Source organism: Anopheles aquasalis, chromosome 2 (assembly GCF_943734665.1).
Source record: "Anopheles aquasalis chromosome 2, idAnoAquaMG_Q_19, whole genome shotgun sequence".
Taxonomy (NCBI): domain Eukaryota; kingdom Metazoa; phylum Arthropoda; class Insecta; order Diptera; family Culicidae; genus Anopheles; species Anopheles aquasalis.
In genome coordinates this window covers 63464134-63483146 of record NC_064877.1, presented here as the reverse complement: position 1 = coordinate 63483146, position 19013 = coordinate 63464134, and the positions used below count along the sequence as shown (strand labels likewise).

The 19013-nt window shown below is 47.9% G+C and overlaps 1 protein-coding gene across 4 annotated transcripts in view; it reads right to left on the bottom strand.

Moving 5' to 3' along the window:
* The window catches only part of LOC126570617 (TGF-beta receptor type-1), a 75484-nt gene that overhangs the window by 18044 nt on the left and 38427 nt on the right, over positions 1-19013 (bottom strand). For 2 of the 4 annotated variants that reach the window (XM_050228528.1, XM_050228529.1), the window contains exon 5: positions 15051-15193. The exons of the other annotated variants lie outside the window; for them this stretch is intronic. In XM_050228528.1, coding sequence (XP_050084485.1) covers positions 15051-15193 — 143 coding nt within the window. The remainder of the gene's footprint in view (positions 1-15050; positions 15194-19013) is intronic. 4 annotated transcript variants of the gene reach the window in all.

Sequence of the window (19013 nt, the reverse complement as noted above, 5' to 3'; positions counted from 1 at the left end):
GAACGCGTCAGAGCGAACACCAGCGAAGAGAGCACACCAGCAGCAGCGCCAGTAAGACACCACAGGAATGCAAAAAAAGAGAAACAAATGCTGCACGAAATGGCAGCTGGATACTGGGTGTCAGTCACGCACAGCGCAGAGCTGCGAACCAACCATTGACCGGGCACGCCTATCGGACGGCCTGCCGGCGGATCCCGCGTAATGATGTGATCCGATGTGAGCGATACTGACCCCATCGCTGCCGCCAGCGTGAGCGTAACGAGAACGAATTGAATTTGAAATCACGGATCACACTTCCTTCCTTTCACGAAAGTGGCACGATGACGATGACGACGATTGGCGGCGGTACTAAAAAAGGGAGGCGCGCCCGCTTGGAACTCGGTAGCACCGCGTATTCGTGTCTCGTCATCGTGACCTTCGTGTTGTCTCAGTCGTCTCTTCAACCAATACTAATAAACTCCAAGGAGGTTTCCCGTAAGACAATCTTCTTAGAATTCATTGCCGACTCGCCACTTTTTGTTTTTTTTTCGTGGTTCTTGCTGGCCAGTCTACAGTCTAGACAGCGCTGAGCTGCGGAAGAGTGGAAGCGATGGTAGCAGCAGCAACACTTTATCTCGACGAGATCCGGAAGAGGGAATTTGGTGCGATTATAAAATCAAAGGCACTATATTATGCATTGGTCTGCATGTTTGGTGTCACCTTCTACCAGCTTCTCTCGCACAGCGTATATTATGGATTGATGTTTTATTGAAATTCCCCGTCCGCCTGGTCTCGCTCTCGGGAGACCAAGACCAGATGGCTGAGCAAAGAACTGATCGCAAGATGCTTCTTGTCGGGTTCACTCCGCCCAACGAACGGCCACTCTTTTAATGCTCAGACTGACGAGTCATTCACACTGGGAGTAGCCGGGACCACGTCTCCACAGGTTGAGAGTTGGTCAAATACCTTCTGGCAGAGTGACGCGACACTTTTTGTGGAGACGGATTTCGTCTGGCCAAAGATTGCCGAGTGGACGAAGCAGTGTAACCGGTGGAGCATTGACGCTGAGCATTATTTCCCGGGTCCGACCATGAACAGAGAGAATCTTAATTCGATATCCTTGTTCAGGCAAGCTTCAGGGGCTTTAAAGCAAAATCTGACTTATGCAAAGTAATGAAATTGTAACATTAATCAATCATGCCTTCGCCACCAGCTACTGCTGCTGCTGTGGCGCTGAGAGTGCGCATCAAGCGCGACTACAACGTCGTCGACAATCAGGTTTCCGGGATCCCGTTGGACCAGCTTTAATACGCGTTGCACAATTGATTTGCGTAACCAAAGGGTATTGGCGCCAGTGGTGACAGGTATTTAAAAGCTGCAAGACGAGTTGTAGATTGGAGACCGGTTTACAGGAACACGGGCACCATCAGACATGCAAATGAAAGGCACAAGCGTCGTTACATCAACAACCAATACATCGTATTCCTCCGTATTACAAACGACTACAAGCTAGTATCGATCGGACGAGAAGTTTGCTTATCTTTACGAATGTGATTGTAATCGCAATTGGTCTCAAACATTGCGATAACCAGCTACAAACCACAAAACCATGCTGCTCATCGTTTTCGCTTAGTGTATCCACATTTCTGGAAATGTCAGGGTCGTTTACAATCTTTATCATTTATCTTTATTAGCGCCACGATGGGCTTGTATTGCCGTAGCAAATCACACGATGACAGTGCGGATCCGAATCCATGGCAATATGTACCCTGGTCCATTGATTGAAAGATCGATTAGGATACCGTGTACAACGAAATGCTTTAAAAAAGGGTACAAGAGCCGCAAAATGAAATGAACCTTCGCAAAACCATTTATGTTACCTATTTTTTTCACATTCCAGGAACAATTTCGAAAGGATAACTCTGGAATGGAACACTGGGGCTCGTGTCTTAAAGGACATAAAGATGCACTGAAGCCGAGCGAAGTCGTCACTCAAAGGAAATGTCGTAATCATATTAATAAACATTTATAGATCGAATGCAACGCATCGTTTGCGTTCTACGCTCGAATCACTTTGCCAATCATTTTTGGTCGTTACGCGAGATAAGATTTACAAGAGGAGATACGCCAGCAGCAGCCGCTGGGGGCTTAAAGGCGGAATCCAGTAAAATTCAAATAATCCTGTCTCATACGATGCGGCGCAGTTCGGGTCACTGGAACTCTTTTGGGAGGGAAAAGTATTGTAAGCAGCCGGTGCTTAGGACAGATGCTGAAAAAGGCGAGGCGTTTTATCTAAAAAGTTTACGAAAAAACATTACAATATTATGTAACGAATATCAATAAATCAAATAAAAAGTCCAAAATATATCAAACAACCCAAAGGTTTCTTGGCACCCGTCGGTATGTTGGTACCTCCGGGTGGATTGGATGGCATGCCGGCGCCTTCCTCTACCTTGATCACTGCCACCACAATTCCCTGCGGCACCGGTCGATGATCTCACATCAACGTTTATTGATTTTTATCATCGCCGCCATAGCTTATTACTGTTATTACCACTATCGACGACGTCATCGTCAACATTAATCGATTGGTGAACGCGCGACGCAGCACACCATTCACCGGCCATATTTGCATGCGAGAAATGTGAACCGCGACCTCACGAGAGCTGAGCTCTTTCTCTCGTTAACTTTTATCGTGCGCCACCAACCATTCTTTTATTTCCCCAAGACCCCTTCTTCTTTATTTATGCATTTTCTTCCGGAATGTGCGTACCGCGAACCGTTCCAGAGCTTTAAGCTGCTCGCGGGACCGGGCACAAAAACCGTTCGACAGGCTGTACGGACTGGTGAAAAGAAACACCGAAAAAGCCACCCTCCGTGGGTGGGAGGATGACCATTTCGGGTAGAAGTTATGTACGATTTACGCTCGACAATATCTTGTGCGATCGGTCGCATTGCTCACAGAACATTCGAACAAGCCACCGGCAATCAATTTTATTATTTCGAAGACACCGCCACCAGTTCAATCGCATCCAACTTTGGCCACTGCCCTCGGCTGGGGATAGTGTGGTCGCTTTTTTATGGGATGTAATTTCAACCTCACAATTATGGTATGGTGCAATGTCTGATCGTTTGTTTAATCAAATCGGATCGTCAAACGATACGGTCGACGAATGATTTCATATTTGGCTGCTGGTGGTGCTGCTGCTCAAAAAAAAAAAAAAAACGCGATCGATCGATCGATCGAAGCTTAACTTCAATTCATATCCATTTGTTGCGTGCGTTCCCATTTCGAATGTCCACAAAAGATGGTCGCCCAACACGCAACCGTAAATCAGTAGCGGACTGTTTCGGTTCTACTGCCGAGAAGGAGGGAGGGCGGCGGTTTTTGCTGTGGAAGCAATTTGCCGATTCCGATAAATTCGGCACTAGCACCATCATTTCTATTTGTCCCTCCCTCCCTGGTAGCCAGTATTCAGACTGACTGGATTCAGCTAAAGAGTTTTCCCGAACACGAAAGAAAAAGGGAAAAACCTTTTCCCCAAAAAAAACTACCCCGAGAAAACCGGTTCGGCGGATCGCGTCCCGTAAGCACCACCCAAATCGGGCCTTTTTGGCCCGACGGCTACCGGATGCCAGCATGCCTCTCGACGTAATGATGATGGGTAGAAGAAACTATTCCGCACACTAAATAGAATTTTAATCGAACTCTCTTCGCTAGTCGATCCCCTGGGCTTCACTCTGTTTGCCTCGGTTTAACGCAGTTTTTCCCATTTTCTCAATCCAGCACCGCCAGCACCACCCTCCACGGCGTCGGTCACCAGAAACACCGAAGGTTCGATAATGAAAACGGAAAGGTTTTCATGTTCGACCCGGCCAAGTGTGAGGGAGGTGATGTAAAGACCCAAGACCCCGAAACCGGTGCCAGCAGCAGCAGCAGCAGCAGCTCCACGGGTCGCCTGTCGACGTCAGCAGCAGGAGCAGCGGCATTCGACGGACGCCAAGTCATTCACATTCTGATCAACTCCTCCTAGCGCACACACATGCGCACGGTAAAAGGTGAATGTGTTTTCCCCCGGGCCGATGGGTCGAGTTTGGGACCCTTCCTTTCGAAACGGAAGCGCCTCCAGCAGTCGCGGCAACGGGGAAATGGAGTAATCGGCGATGGTGATGGCGGTGGTGGTGGGTGTCCCAATATCCAGTGTACCACACACCAGGGTGGTGTTCACCATTTTTTCTCATTTCCTTCCATTTCCTATACGGCACCCTTCTCGGGAAAACCCCGTTGGCTTGGCTGGCCGTTGTACATTCCCACAAAATTGCACCACATTGCACACCAGCCGCCGCCGCCGCCACCGCCGTTGTGGTGAACCTCGGAATGAGTTGCCGGAAAGGTGCGAGGCGTCATGAAGGGAATGAAGAGCAATAAATACGAGGAATGCTTTAAGAGAAAACAACACGTAAGGTGAGGTACCATCCCCCGATATGGGGGGGACGGGGGGATTAATGGAAGCACCGGTGAAGCTTTATCTTGATGTCTCGAATTGGATGAACATGCGATTTGGAGCGAGATAAGATTCTTCTTCCGCTCTCTGGCAGTGGCCACCAACAGACAGCAACCGAGCCGAAAACTTGATTCACCACCGGAAGAAGCGTGTTCGATGGAGAAGTTTTGATGGGAAAGCCAGAGATGGAAATCCGTCGATCGAAAAGTCAAGCAAACATCAACATCAACCCTCCTTCCCTTCCAAAATACTGAGGATCGAACTGTAATGTTATATGCGGGAGGAAGTCTCATAAAAAATCCATTAAAGCTTACAGGAACACTTAACACAGGTTGAGCCGCGAAAGGCAGACGACGACGAGGACGTCGAGGATATCTCTGTTATTCGCATGCGAGATCCAAGGATTTCGTGTCGTACCTTCACGTCAAACGTGTAAGATTTGATGTGACCGATAGTGTGTGGGAAGCAATCCATTCGACACAAAAAAAGAGAAAACGAGGATACCGGAGAGGGAGCCAGGTCCAAAATAATCCCGGAATAAGTAATTTCGCACAGCCGATAGGACGATAGCGCCGCTACTACTTTCTTTGTTCTTCAAGGCGCATTCAAGGCGGGCGTTGGATTCTAGGACCGGATCCGATAACAGCCGTCGATTGGCGATCGTGTGACGGCCCGAGGGCCGATGTCAACCAACTCGATGGATGGAAGTCGAAGCTGTTTAACTTTACGAATAACAATTTGGCCAAAGCTTTGCACCGGGGCTTAGAGCTCAGAGGGGACCGAATCAAACAAAAAGCTGAAAAGACCAAACTCCTTCTCCTCGTTGTCTTTGTTGTTGTCGTCGTCGACTGGAAATGGAAATGAAGTCGCCAATCGCCAAGACCAAGGTGCGAGGAGCTGGTGTGTCTGTTCCATCGAGACAGAATCCATCCGGCAAAAGAACGACAACATTCAGCACCAAGCACCTTCGCAGCAGAACGAACGAACGAACGACGCTGACGATTTGAGATGCAGTAGCCTCCAGCCATCACCGAGGGCCAAACGGAAAGAAGTAGAACGTACAAATAAGGTGAAGGAATATAAACTCTCTCTCTCTCTCTCTTTCTCTCTACTAACTGTTCCCCCTTATCTTAGACGAACGAACAACGGGGAACAACGGTAAACAGCCGGACGTCCGGGAAAAAGCTCCCCGGGCTTAACTCGGGTTAATTGAATCAACTCGATGGCTCGACCTGATAAGAGATTCTGATCACGCATTTTCATCAATGCCCGTGTGGAACTTTTCCGTGTCTTTCGGGGTCCGTCCGTCCGTCCTGTTCCGTTGCTGCTGCTGCTGCTGCTGTTACCGTTGTTGTTCCGAAGCCGAAATGACGAAACGGAACCTCATAAACTTTAACATCATTACAAGCAAACCGGAGCCGAACCACCACACCGTTGGCCAAAAGTTGAAGCCATTGTGCGACGGTGGAGTGGCCGGGGAAGCACACATCGGTGGCCACGATGCCACGATGATGGTGCGCACGACTTCACCTTTCCCACCACGGGGGATCGTTGCTGAAATCGGCACCACCATCGGAAGGCAGAAGCGGGAGAGCTGTTGCTAACAAGGACCCCAGCGCAGCAGCGATTCGTTTTTAGAATTAGAACCCCGGACGGATGGACGGTCGGTGCTCGTCTGGAAAGTGCTGGAAGTTGAAAATTGCCCCCGGATCACCTTCGCTCTCATTCCCTTCCCCCGTGATACAGTTATCAACTCGAGGATAGCTCGATTTCCCAATTTTGAAACCCTGGTCCGGTCCGGACCACACCGCGAATGGCGACCGCCACGACCGCGACCGCTTCCGTTTGCTGCTGCTGTCGCATCATTATCATTGTTGGCGTTCACGTCCGCTGTTGGGCCAGCAACGGGGGCGTGCCAGCAAAGTTTGTCTGCCCCCGGACCAAACTCATTTGCTCAGCAGCAGCAACAGCGACGAGGAGTCAAAAACCAAAACAAAACAAAAGAAAAAAAAAATGAGAACGAAAGCTCGGAACGATGGAATTTTTACTGCCTATACCATCGGAGTGCACGCCTTGGGCTTGGTGTGGTCCCCCCTGCTCTCCCCCAGCCGGCAGGACATGCTGCTATCGTTCGTTGTGGGTGGCCACAACAATTACCGCCGTTGTTGTTCCACATCAAAAATAACAAAGAAAAGGCTGACTCCCTTAAATGACGACATATCGGGCGGCCGGGGGAGCAGAACAACTTTCTAAGCGCGCGGGGGGCTGGTTGTGGTGCAAACTTTTTCCCCCACCCCACAGAGAAGGGTGGGTGAAAGGCACTCGAGGATCACTCGAGGCACTTTCCCGCAAAAAACGATGCGACAGACTAAACGGTGCGGTGCGCGGTCGAACTCGGTGGAAACTAAAAATCTCGTTTCCTCCCAGGAGGAGATCAAGATTTTCGGAAATCTTTTTGCATGCAAACCACAACGCGGACGCGGACACCGCCGGCGGATGCACTTTGTGTCTACTATGGTGAACGATTTGGGGTTCAGTGACTTTTTGACCCCAGCGGGGAGTATTAGGAGATAAAGAGAGGGATGGGGGGGGGGAAACATGATTTCCACTCGAAGTAGAGCAATTATTTGGTTTTTCGCGGTTTCGCAATTCAGTGGAAAGCTTGTTAGATTAGAATCTGTACCAGGTTCCACCGATAGAAGATGGAATAGAATAAATGAAATGCGTACAGTATAGAGTTGCAAAACTGGTCTAGTACATCAAACAACTCGGAAAACTCGGGGATGAATCCGAAAGACTAAAACTTCTCTAACATAAATGTGTATTTAACAAGAAAGTGATAATGCGATTGGTACGCATTTTGAAGTTCCTGGAAAATTTCCTTCGATTACAATACAACAGCGAAAGCTCCACGTAACTGCCTTGCATTTCCTTTCCTTTTCAACGAAGACTAACAAGAATGGAGTGGCACTCCCCGTTCCTTTTCTGGTATTCCAACAAATCAACGTCAATTAGAGATGCGGGAGCACTTACTACTCGCCACGGGCCCCCGGACGATGCTAATTAACTTGGATTGCTTCGAGACAAGGCGGGCAGATTTCCGCAAAACATTTTCCCCACTCTTTTCCCCCTCTATTCTTTGGCTAAAGAAAGCCAGATTGACCGCGCTGCTCCTACTGTTGGTATTGCGATGTCTTTTATGTGATTTGCGGATCCTAGTTCGAGATTCCTGTGAGGTGAACGCGCTTCCATCTTCCCGCCACGGGAGTCTTCTTTGTGGGGGTTATCTGATGCAAAAGTCTTTGTCTGTGACTTTTGCTCACTTCCAAGACGCTTCGTTTTCCGAGTCTCTGACTCACCTTGCCTGCTAGACAGAGCTTCGCGCGTGAGGCAATCGAGAAGCGGGACTAGCTGCTCTAGCTTGTCTGCAATCTGGAGAAAAATGCATCAGGCATCCACCATCCATCCATCCTGATCCACGGATCGGCCAGGTCCGAGGCACCCACAAGACATGCTAATTAAATTTTGTCCAGCCTCTGATTCTTGGAGTCTCTCGGACAACGGGCTGCTGCTCCGAGGCTTCGTTAGTGTTCCTAGTACGGCAGTCAGTCAGCCAACCAGCCAAAAACCTATCCAATCCACGAGCTCGCAGCTCGTTCGTGGGATGCTCTTTCCTGGTTATTCGGATGCGCCGGTGCCAGGACGAGATTGGGTGACAGCGGACAACACATAAAGCACCGAGACCACCACGAAGGAACACAGGTAATGCGACACCTTTGTGTTGATTTAATTAACTCCGGGCATTATGTTCTCTCTCAATGGGCGTCTCCGTTTCCACTGGATTGCAGCGCTATCCTCGGCCGCCCAGTTGGATGTACGGCTAATGCGTGCGACTACCGGGAAAGAGACAAGAGCGACCGGTCCTGGGTGTTGTGCTTTGTTTCTATTTTATGATCGGTCCTTGGGCCAGTAGACTGTCACCTCAGGGGCCACAGAGAGAGGCGACGGGGTGGCGGCATCTTGCCATCTTGTTGTCCAGGAGATACCGACCTGAGACCAGTGACAGGAAGCAGATGAGGGGCCATCCCGGCCAGGATATCATAAAATATCTTTGTGATGGGTCACTCATAAAATGGAACCATATCCGAGTGCCGTAAGCCATGTGATCCGCTACTAAATGGTTCCGCCCTCGAGCTCGCTCGATCCGTTGGCGGCGCCACATCCGTCCGGCGAGCGAGCTTTTATGCTGAGGCGCGGCGTGCGTCTTGTTTTCCTTTTTAGCTGGTGGCTCTTACAAACTAATAGCAGCGCTAGCATTATGAGTGGCTTTCGAGCGCGCGAGTATCGAGCGAACGAGCGTACGGACGAAACCTAATCCCCGTGCTGTTTGGTCACTGTCCGCGGTGGACGTCTGAAGGGTCGACGGTACCACGATGATGGTGGCGAGTGTGAAGTGTGAACTTCCGATGCCTTCGAGGGGGGCATTCTTGGTCCTTCTCAGTGGACGCGAACCATTATAAGGAGCCATTTTAATATCCTCTTGCAAGGGGCGATCGAACAAGAGAGAGAGAGCGCGCGAGAGCACCATTTCGATGGATCCAGCGTTCATTCGTTTCCACTTTCAACCCGTGGACATCCATCTTGTAGCGCAGAAGCGGTGGCCCGCTGGTCGTTTCCGTCCCACCCCCCGAAAAACCGCGTTATTCAATATCGTGTGGCGCGTCATCAGCTCGCGGGATAACCGTTAGAGGGAAGATTTTTCGGACCGATATATTCTGTTGCTGGAGGATCATTCGGTATCAACGGCATCGGAAACAACAAAACCGCCCCTCGAGGGCAGGGCACGCTGAATGAGAAGCTGATGGGTTTTGATGGGTTTCAGCGCGTTTTATCTCCGAGTTCTGGTGTCAGTTTTACACTTGGGCAACAATTTATCTTCTCTCTTTCTCCTGGTGAGGTGACGAGCGTACACAAAAATCCACGCGCCGGCCCGCTAGACACCAAGGGGGAGGGGAGGTCGATTTCAATGTCACCTCGCAGCAAAACGGAGCCGACCGCCGCCACCTCCTAGAGAGCTATAACGCCTTCGGTCGCTCGAAGGCGTCTCCGCATCGCTAGGTGCCGCTTACCGCCGGTGTATCAGATTACTCTGGGGTCTGGAAACTTTCTTTGTGGTGCAAGAGCCATTCCAGCAGCAACAGCAGCAGCAGCACCAGTGTTTCCTTTGGTCTGGTGGATAGGCCTGAGGCCTGGGTGGTCTTTTTGGTGATAAAATTTGCCCACTCGCAAAGTGTTGTGTGGATGCGGCGTTTATCATGTGAAAACATTTCTGTCAAACAGCGAACCTCTTGTCGGTCGTTCGGTTCGAGCTCCACGTGGCGTGGGAAGGCGTCTATTCGACACTGTTGCTCTTGCTACACGCGACCAGTTTTTGGCGACATTTCTGGCGGTGGAAAAGAAAACTTTTTGGAAATCTTTTTCATTGTCCTGTGTCATCGGAATCGGTTTCTAATCGAAGCTACAAAGCCACACAGATTTGGTGTTTTTTGGAGCAAGCGAATCGCCATCGATGGTCGGGTGATTTCGTTTCGTTGTCAGAAGACAACCTTACAGGGAGTTGCAAGTGGCCATTAGAACCGATTTCATTGTCACCGATGTCGTTAATGGGACGAAGCAAGCGTTTAATTATTGAACAATACTTCGCTGCCACAGATAAAAGCTTAATCGACTTCTTGTAATTGTCTGTGTCTTAACGACATAACCTGCTTGTTTTGGTGGCGACTTGGTACAGATGCAGGTAAACCGCTTCATCGCGAGAAGCTCATTTCAAAGTTGATCCATAAAGTGAACCGTGCACCTAGCGCGGCTTAAACTAAACGGGAAACGGGGGGAAAACCAACGTAACATGCGCTCGTTTGCTTCGGGGTTTTAAAGTTAACGGGCCCATAAAACAGACAGACCATAATTAAGCGGCGTTACTCCTGTGTTCAGCAGGCTGATCTCTCTCAGCTTACGATTACGAGTGCAACCGATTCTTGTGGGAAATTAGCGCGATGTTGGATGAAGCATGATTGGATTATTGGCAGTTCTTTGCATCAAAGGTGAGCGAGAGGTGTATTCGAACGAGAACCTTTGAACCTCTTCATCGGAGCACCATACAAAAGGTCCTCTTCCTTAATTGCTACATCACTTGTTGGCATCATAAAAACAGTCATTACGGTACAGCGCCTTAAAGCATGATTGACTTGATGAAGAAGGGGAAAAATGCCGCAAACTGCAGCCGACAGCATAGTGCAGCACCGGTACTGCTCCAGCATACACCTTTACGATCACCACAACAAAAGGTGCGCCATGTGTTGAGCCATGTTTTTTGGGATAAAAATGGTCATTGGGTTCCGGTGGACAAAGTCACACTTTTATGGTTTCCATTACACCAACCGGGGAGTACATCGAAGCTTCCGTGAGTTCATTACGCTGGAATGGTGGCATCACCGAGCATCGACCGGTGGCTTATGCGGTTCTGGGGCAAATCTCATCTCGCTCACAGCCCACGTGTGTGCTCACGTCGGTACAATCGGGGGAAAAGCGCACTCTGTCACACTCGTAAACTCACGTTGTCCTTCTCCAGCTGACTGTGAGACACAACCACTCGCTGATCGCTGTTGAATCGTGATTCGGTGTACCTTTTTTTAAAAAGAAAAAAAATACTCTCCAAACTCACGTCGGAACAGATATATCGCAGATACCTTTTCCCCCATTCCTAATTTTCCATCCATTAACAAAGGCGCCACGGAACCTTAGACGCTCCGACGCTCGGTTTAAATATTAAAACTGGTTGTAAAAATGTTTACTCGCTCTAAAAAAAAACCCCCGAGTTCACCGTTCGGTGTTGCTTTTAGTGTGGTAAAGGAGGATGCTCGGATGCCGTTAATCTGTTATCTCTTCCTCTCGTACAACGCGTCGGAATGGTGAAGAAACCCGGGGCGCAGGACAAAACGAACGAACGAGTTCCGACGATTCTGAACCCTTGAACCCCCCCTCGCATCGGTTTACGTATTTGGAACATTTACAAACTCCTTTCTTTTAGATTATTTCCTCGAAAAAAAAGAAAGAAAGTGAGAGTGAGGGAAAGAAAAAAAATCGAAGGAAAGGATCTGGATTACCGATTGTATTCGAAGGGCGAGAGGTCGAAGGAAAACTCTTGAGAACAGATGCTGCACCAGATTGCCACACCGTCGTCGCCGTCGCCGTGGCCGGACTGGCTGGCAATGGCCACTTTTTACCCTCCCCCCCCCCCCCCCCCTTCTCTTCCCATGCGAGCAAATTTTAGGGAACCGAACCGAAAGGTTGAAGCAACACGGGCGGCAAACGGACGAAAGTTAAATCGAATCGAATGGGTTAGTATCTCGCATGAAAACGCACATCGTTCCGCACGATCGTTCCGCACACCGAGAGCGCGACGCACTCACGGGTCCTGGACCCGGCTTTCTTCTGCGAATTGAAGTTCTTTCCCTTTATCCGATTCCGTTCGGTCGGTTTGGCACGCGAAGACACTTCTCGCGGTTGCCCTCCACAACCTGTTTCCCGATTCAACATTGTTCAGCGATTCAACGGTTCAGCTTCGAAGATAGTTGGTAGAGTAGGAGTAAAGACACCTAGCGCGATAGCACCGCCGAGTGACGAGACGATTGATTTTTCCGTTTCGATTCCCGATCATGGTCGGTTGGTTGGTTGGCTGGACGGTCGAACCGGATTCTTTCCTATTTCCCGCTATCGGCCGAACGCTTATCGTCAGTTACGCGTGACAAGCAACAGCAACCAGGTACCTGTTTTATAAAAAGGAAGCGAGCGGGCGAGCGAGCAAGCACTGTTTGCACACAAGCGCCGGTGTGTCGATTGACTTTTTTACGGTTCATTCGTGCGCGCAGCACCGGCGTCGCGGTGTGGTTCCTTGTTGCGAAAGATCTGCGAATCCTCGTTCAAAACACGTTCCCCGAAAACACCTTCATCACAATGATGGCCCATGGCACGGTGCAGGAGGGGCAACAAACCGAGTGGTCGTGAAAAAGGGGTTGGAAAATAGCCCCAAGGAAAGAGGAGATAAATTCCAGAAAGCCAGCGCCCTCCCCCAAAGAGCACCTGGTGCCTGGTTTGCCGAAACGAGTTCTTATCAAATTACCGGACCACGGACTGTGAATGAACCAATTTCAACCGCCAGCAGCGGTGAGAAGGTGAATTGGAAAGAGTAAACGAAAAAGAGGGTGGAAGGGGGATGTTCCTTTTCCCCACCATCGTGACATCCGAATCGAATCGAGAAGGTATTTTAATTTGGTTCCGTCCACCGTTTCGATCGACTGATCCGTTTGGGTAAAAGTCGCCTCCGATAAACGACAGTCGTTCGGCCCCGCGGGGAAACCCGTCGAGTGTCCCGTTTGTCCGTCGGTAAGCGATAAGCGATGCGCCAATGCCAGTGGAATTCGCGAAAGAAAAAAAAATCTAACCCAACCCAACGGCAACGGTCAGCGGTGATAGTAAAACGGGATGCTTAGCTTCTTTGTGTGTTCAAAAGTTCGGAAGACACTGTGTGTTTCTCTCGTTCTCTCTTTTTTGGTGGTTGTCTCGCTGGCCACTGGAGTTAATGGAGACGCCTGGTACTTGGTGTTTTTTTTTTAAAGGGATTTCTCGCCTCTCCAGCAACGGTATTGAAGGTGGCGGCGAGGGAAAATTCTTTATTTTATCCACTTCCTAATCAACGATCCATATTTGAACAGTTTCTCGTTGTAGCACTTTGATTAAATTATTCAAACACTCCACTTGGTGGCAGACTATAAACAGCGCCTTCTTGTAGGCTCCGTTCGCTAGGCGGATCTGTCTGCTACGAGAAGATAGGATTGCGCTGTCATTGCTGAGTACGTTTCATTCGGACGGTTGCCTCTTCTCATTGATTGGCATCAAAGTCCTTTTTCGGGATGAAAAAAAGTACCAAAGACTCCTAATCTTGACCCTCAATTATATGATCATCCCATCGATTACGAGTCCGATACTATGGTGATAGTACGGATTCATTTCGGTTCATTTACGTGCAATTATGTCGCATCGAATAGTAACAAACTTGTCATTGGGAAAATTAACAAACAACTAACTCTTTCTGCAATGGGAATAGTGTCAATTTCCGGCAGCAACACGGCAACCACAACGTCTTGGCAGGCACCAACAAAACCGTCGCTGCTCCGGCTGCTCCGTATCGAAGAGCCAAAGACTAGCTGCCCATCGAATGGAGCCAGGGACCGAACACTATCCCAGAACCAAAGCGACGCGCAAGCAAGTGAGCAATCGTTGCTTAATTGGGAAAATTCAATCGTTTTTCCCGATTACACATCGATTATGGTGGTAACGATTGGTGCAGCGGCAACGGCGACGGTGATGGCTACTTCACCAACCGCTCTCTCCTGGAGCGATGCCAAGAGTCAGCACCGCCCACCACCGCCCACTGGCTGGCTGGCTGGAGAGTATTTTCCTTCTTTTGGCGCCGCTAAAGCCGAAGGTGGCGATGAGCTGTGCGAGCGGAAGCGTTATTCCGTCTCATCCGTTTTCATCATCGTTTCAGCACATACACTTTGCTGTTGGACCACGGGCCAGTAACCGCTAATTGACTGCCGATGGTAGCTTGCTGCGCGGCGAGGAGTATCCGACCGATTTCGACCCGATCGAGTTAATGCCATTCGTTTCAATTAGAGAGCAAATTACCATAACGATTTGAGGCGATACTGTAATCACTGTGGTCAACTCTTGGCCGCCAGTTAATTCATGCCGAAGGCCCGATAAGCCCAGCAGGGCATGGAACGGTTTGTCCGTTGAGTTAGTTTTGGGTAACAGGATATTTTATATAGAAAATTTATAGAATTTAAAAAAAAGGAGACAATCAGAAGCCCTGATAAAGATATTTCAAAGATATCATAATGTAAAAATTCAGCTAGCCAGCTAAGATATACGATCGTGCAGCCAAACTCTACTTGTATCATAAAGCGATGTTTATTTAAAAAAAAAACCGAAACTACAGCAGCATTTTATGTACAGCCATTAAGAAAATAGAAAGAGTTATTTACAAAAAAGATCAGGCAAAAATGCAATAATGCATTCCGGAAAGAAAAGAAAGAAGAAAATATAATGTTTGAATAAACGAACAAGCAAAGAAGGGTAAAGCTTTCATAACCAAAACTCAAAACAAAACTGTCAGTCGGAAAGAAGGAGATAGCCATTGCCAAAGTGACTTTGTAAGGCAGAGAGGAATTATTCACTTTATACAACAGTAACGTTAAGCATTAGGTAAGAATAAGAACAGATATTGCAGCTTCTACTACGTTCGGTGTGTATGGGAAAGAAATAAACTATGCTTCGCTATATGGTCTTTCCGTTAAAGTAAACCATTTCCACTTATCTCTACGACTGAACTTCTACTGCCATTTAGTTTGCTTATCAACGTGGAATCCACCGATCGTCGGGAAGTGCAATGGAGAAATGGATTTTTGTTTGTTTGTGGGATAGGACCGTACGATCCGAATGTACCTGGTTTGGGCAGTGTCAAGAGTTTGTTATGGTTGCAGAAATCAGTGGAGCAACACTCGATGTTGAAGGAGGTACTCTTCTCCTTGGAGGTTAGACAACTCAGGGGCAGCCGATCGGCCAGGTCGTACTTTTTCGGCTTACAGCTGTGTTGTTGGTAGCACCGCACACCACAGACAAGGTGTTTTTGGAGATGGATGATGGTTGGCGATGATGAGGTGTCGCACGTTGGTGGTGTTGGTGTGATGGAACATTGAGCGGATATGGAGTTGGAGTCGCGATCGAAACGAGTGATTAGATCATAGCCAAGATCATGGCGCACGATGTTTGAGCAACAGATTTTTAATCCGCCACACAATTACGCACAATAAGCACATGGGGAAGAGAGAAAGATGGTAAGAAGAGCGGATCAGTAATACAGTAATGCTGGATAATTGCACTACGTTGGCCATTGATCTCTGTTCGTAGCGTGAAATATTCATCAAGGTAGTAAATGTGTGTCGAACGGAAAGAGAAAGGAACCTAAACTGATGAATGCCGTAGAAATACTTTGAATTCCATACAGCATTGTAAAGGCCATCAAATGGGAACAGGATAAAAGGGGAATGGAAGCGTGGATCACAAAAATAACTCAATCAAGGGGAAGTCAAATCATAGCGGGAAAACAACTTACAAATACGATAACAAAGTCATCTGATTCATACAACAAACGATGTTAATCAATGTGTAAAACAAGAGTGTAAGCAGAAGAGTACTTATTAGAGCATAGGCAACTGTTGGTAAATCAAATCAGCACACTCGTAGATGATTGGTAATTGTTACGAATATAAAGAGTGATCATCAAAACGAAAATGTGAATAATTTGTTAAAGGGTATAGAAACTGAAAACGCGGTGGAAGAGAGGTGATAACAAAAGAAACTCAAAAACAATCAAACCAAAATAAAAGAAAAACATAGACAATCTCAATTCATTCACAACGGAGCGGCACGCAGGTAACGCAGGATTAGGCAACATACTTTTGCGGTTGGTGGTGATGGTGGTAGAAATCTGCTCCAGCGGTTTTCGATTTCACAAAATCCAAAGTTCTCGTCAAGTCTGTCGGTTGGTCGTTTATTTAGTTTGTTTCAGTGAAGCTTATGTGTTTTTGAACATGTAAACAGTTAATGAATTTTTTTATGGAAACAAAAACTGCTTGCACATAAAGAAAGTCTTTTAAAAATAAGATATTAGTAAATAAAACAATAACTCAAACAAAAGGAGAAATGAAAAATAAGTTTCATGAAAGAAAGACAATTCGCAAACAGCAGAAAGTATTAATAGATCAGTTTGATAACACAAAAACTGTGAAAAAAGAAATAATTGTCAAAAAATGTAGGAATAAAAAAAAACAAGGAAGCAAAATAAAAATTGATCAAAAGGAGAAAAAACAGAACAAAAAAGAAATAATAGAAAGAAAGACATAAGCGCACCTTCTACCAACGATTTCGCGGGTTTGAGATGCAAATTACACAGGTCGGGCCCGTAGCAACAGTAGTGATCGTTAGGCATATCGTCGGTCTTATTGCGACACCAGTTCCAGGTAAAGGGACCACGATGGTCCTTCAAGTCTAAGCACCTTTTTGGGGAGGGAGGATTTGCAAGGAAAAAGACACCATTTTATTTCCTTTGACAGATTGCTTGCCGCGCTGCTCGATGAGGTCCGTTGCATTCAAAGAGAAGCAGAAGGTGATTCTGAGGGGACGAAGGTCTGTTAATTGCATTAGTCGACTGCTCCACCGTTTCGCAGTGATACCTGCGGCCAATTCATCGATCAGTCAATGTGGAAGAAACCGGGGAGAGAGGCGACACCCGGGGGTGTTTATTCTCGATTGACATCAAACGGTGCCTGCCTGTGTGTGTGCCGTATGGCGTAGGAACCAATCACTGATAACGGTGCTCAATGGCAAAGCGTTCGTGGGGAAACCACACCGTCACTTTGGTTACCATAGCCAATTGAATTTCTAAAATTAGTTCCAAACCTTCAAGTGAAATACAATCTGCACCATTTTACAGGGCTTCATAATTAGGGGTTCAGTGATATGTATTTAGTTTTTATGGCGGCCCTCCCTAGCCGGTGGGGTTGGGAACAAATTCTGCTAATTAAATTGTTACACAGTAATTTATTCTTACAATTACTCTAATCACTTGATGCCAATATCTTCATAATTAGCAATCAACAGATAGGACACAAGAAACCACTTTCACCCTCCCGTTTCGGGACGTGGGGAATGCTGGAATTGCTAGGAAACCAACCCTCCCGTCCCGTGGCGAGCGATGGAATAATTTTAAAATTTGCCAACCCAACACCACGTCACAGAAAGCTGTGAACCGTGGAACGTGGTCCCGTAGTAACGCTTACCAACGCGTCAGTAAAATAAAAAGTCAAACCAGATAATGATCCGACAAGGGGTTGAGCGCAAACGGTTTTCCATTTTTCTTCATTTACCCAGCACCAAACCAAAGCACCTCGCCCCCCCACAGGACTAGACTGCGAGACTGAAGTTAATACCTTACCGCTCGGGATTCACCACTATTTCGTGGAGACGCGTGGAAGGCACCCGAAGCCATACGTTGCTCCGTTCAAATGCTCCAGCTACTGGAGCCCTTCCCGCAACCCCCTAGCTGAAACCAAGTCCCGGGCATCCCATCGTTTAGCAGCTGCTTTCGGTTTAATTAGCAGACTATTTACCGAAAACCCACCACCACCAGTCGGTCGAGAGCCCCCCCGGCGCACTGGCGAAAGGCCTCCCGACGACCATCAATTTCCCCATTAACTAGACAGTTTTAATTGCCGACTGTCCGGGGCGCTGTACCTCCGGTCGGTTCCTCCGGGCAACAACGGAGTGCGCTCAGCGGAGGGAAGCGAAACTGAGGTTGAAACTAGTTTGACCACAAGCCAAGCTGAACCGGACCGAACCATGGAAAGGAGAAGCGGTGGGGAGCTCGCCATGGATCGATCTGCTTTATCGTGCTCCATTGGGCATCGGGGTGGGTCTCTCGTGACGCCAGAGGTCTATTAGTTATAGTTAGTGCTTACTTACCAGTTCTCACATGAAACATCTCTTCTGCTCCAATCTCTTTTGAATACAGAAAATGTGAGAGAAACCAGTACCAATACCAACGGAGCAGAACAGAACAGAACAGATCGTTCGGTGGAGGCGTTGAAAATTGGAAATTAGCACCCGCGTCTGTGAGGGTCGACGGTTTGTCAAGTAGTAGTACGGTTAGGTCCCGGGGAGTCTGCTTGGAGGTCTACCCCCCCAAACGAAACCACAGGCTGCGAGCGAGCGTGTGGATTGGATTTCGAACCATTTTGGTCGAGGTAAAGGTCATCTAATTGGAAGATGTTTCGCGTGGGTTCGTAAATAAGAAACTGACACGCGAAACGGAGCTCTACGAGAGATTTCGCGATGTGGTCTAAGGGATGGTAACATGCAATTTGAATGCAAAGTGCTTCTCTTTGCCACCATCAGAAAATTAGGGTTTTCACTGTTTTGAAGGTGAAGAAAATGGAAGAAAAATAATTCAACAATTGATCATAATTATAAAGCTTCCCAAAAAGGCTGCTTTCTATCGATGATAGGAGCAACACGATGGAAAAACCTCAAATGATCATCAACAACGGTAGTTTTCATTTGCCCCCCAAAAAAAACCCGCACTTTATGCACTCAATTAAAGTTAGTGGTCCAATTATTAATAATTTTCACACAACGCTACACGGCTAGAGGTTGCTCTGAGGCCAATGCTGGTTTGCTAGCTGGCTGGCTGGCTACGTGGCCGGTGAACAACCGCACGACAAGCAGCAAAATTCCCCTTGTCGCGCACGTATCGATATCGCATTAACAACAATACGCGACTTACATCGCGTATCGGAAACGCTTTCCACTCACAACAGTTCTTCTTCTTCCATTCCCAGGGGGAACGAC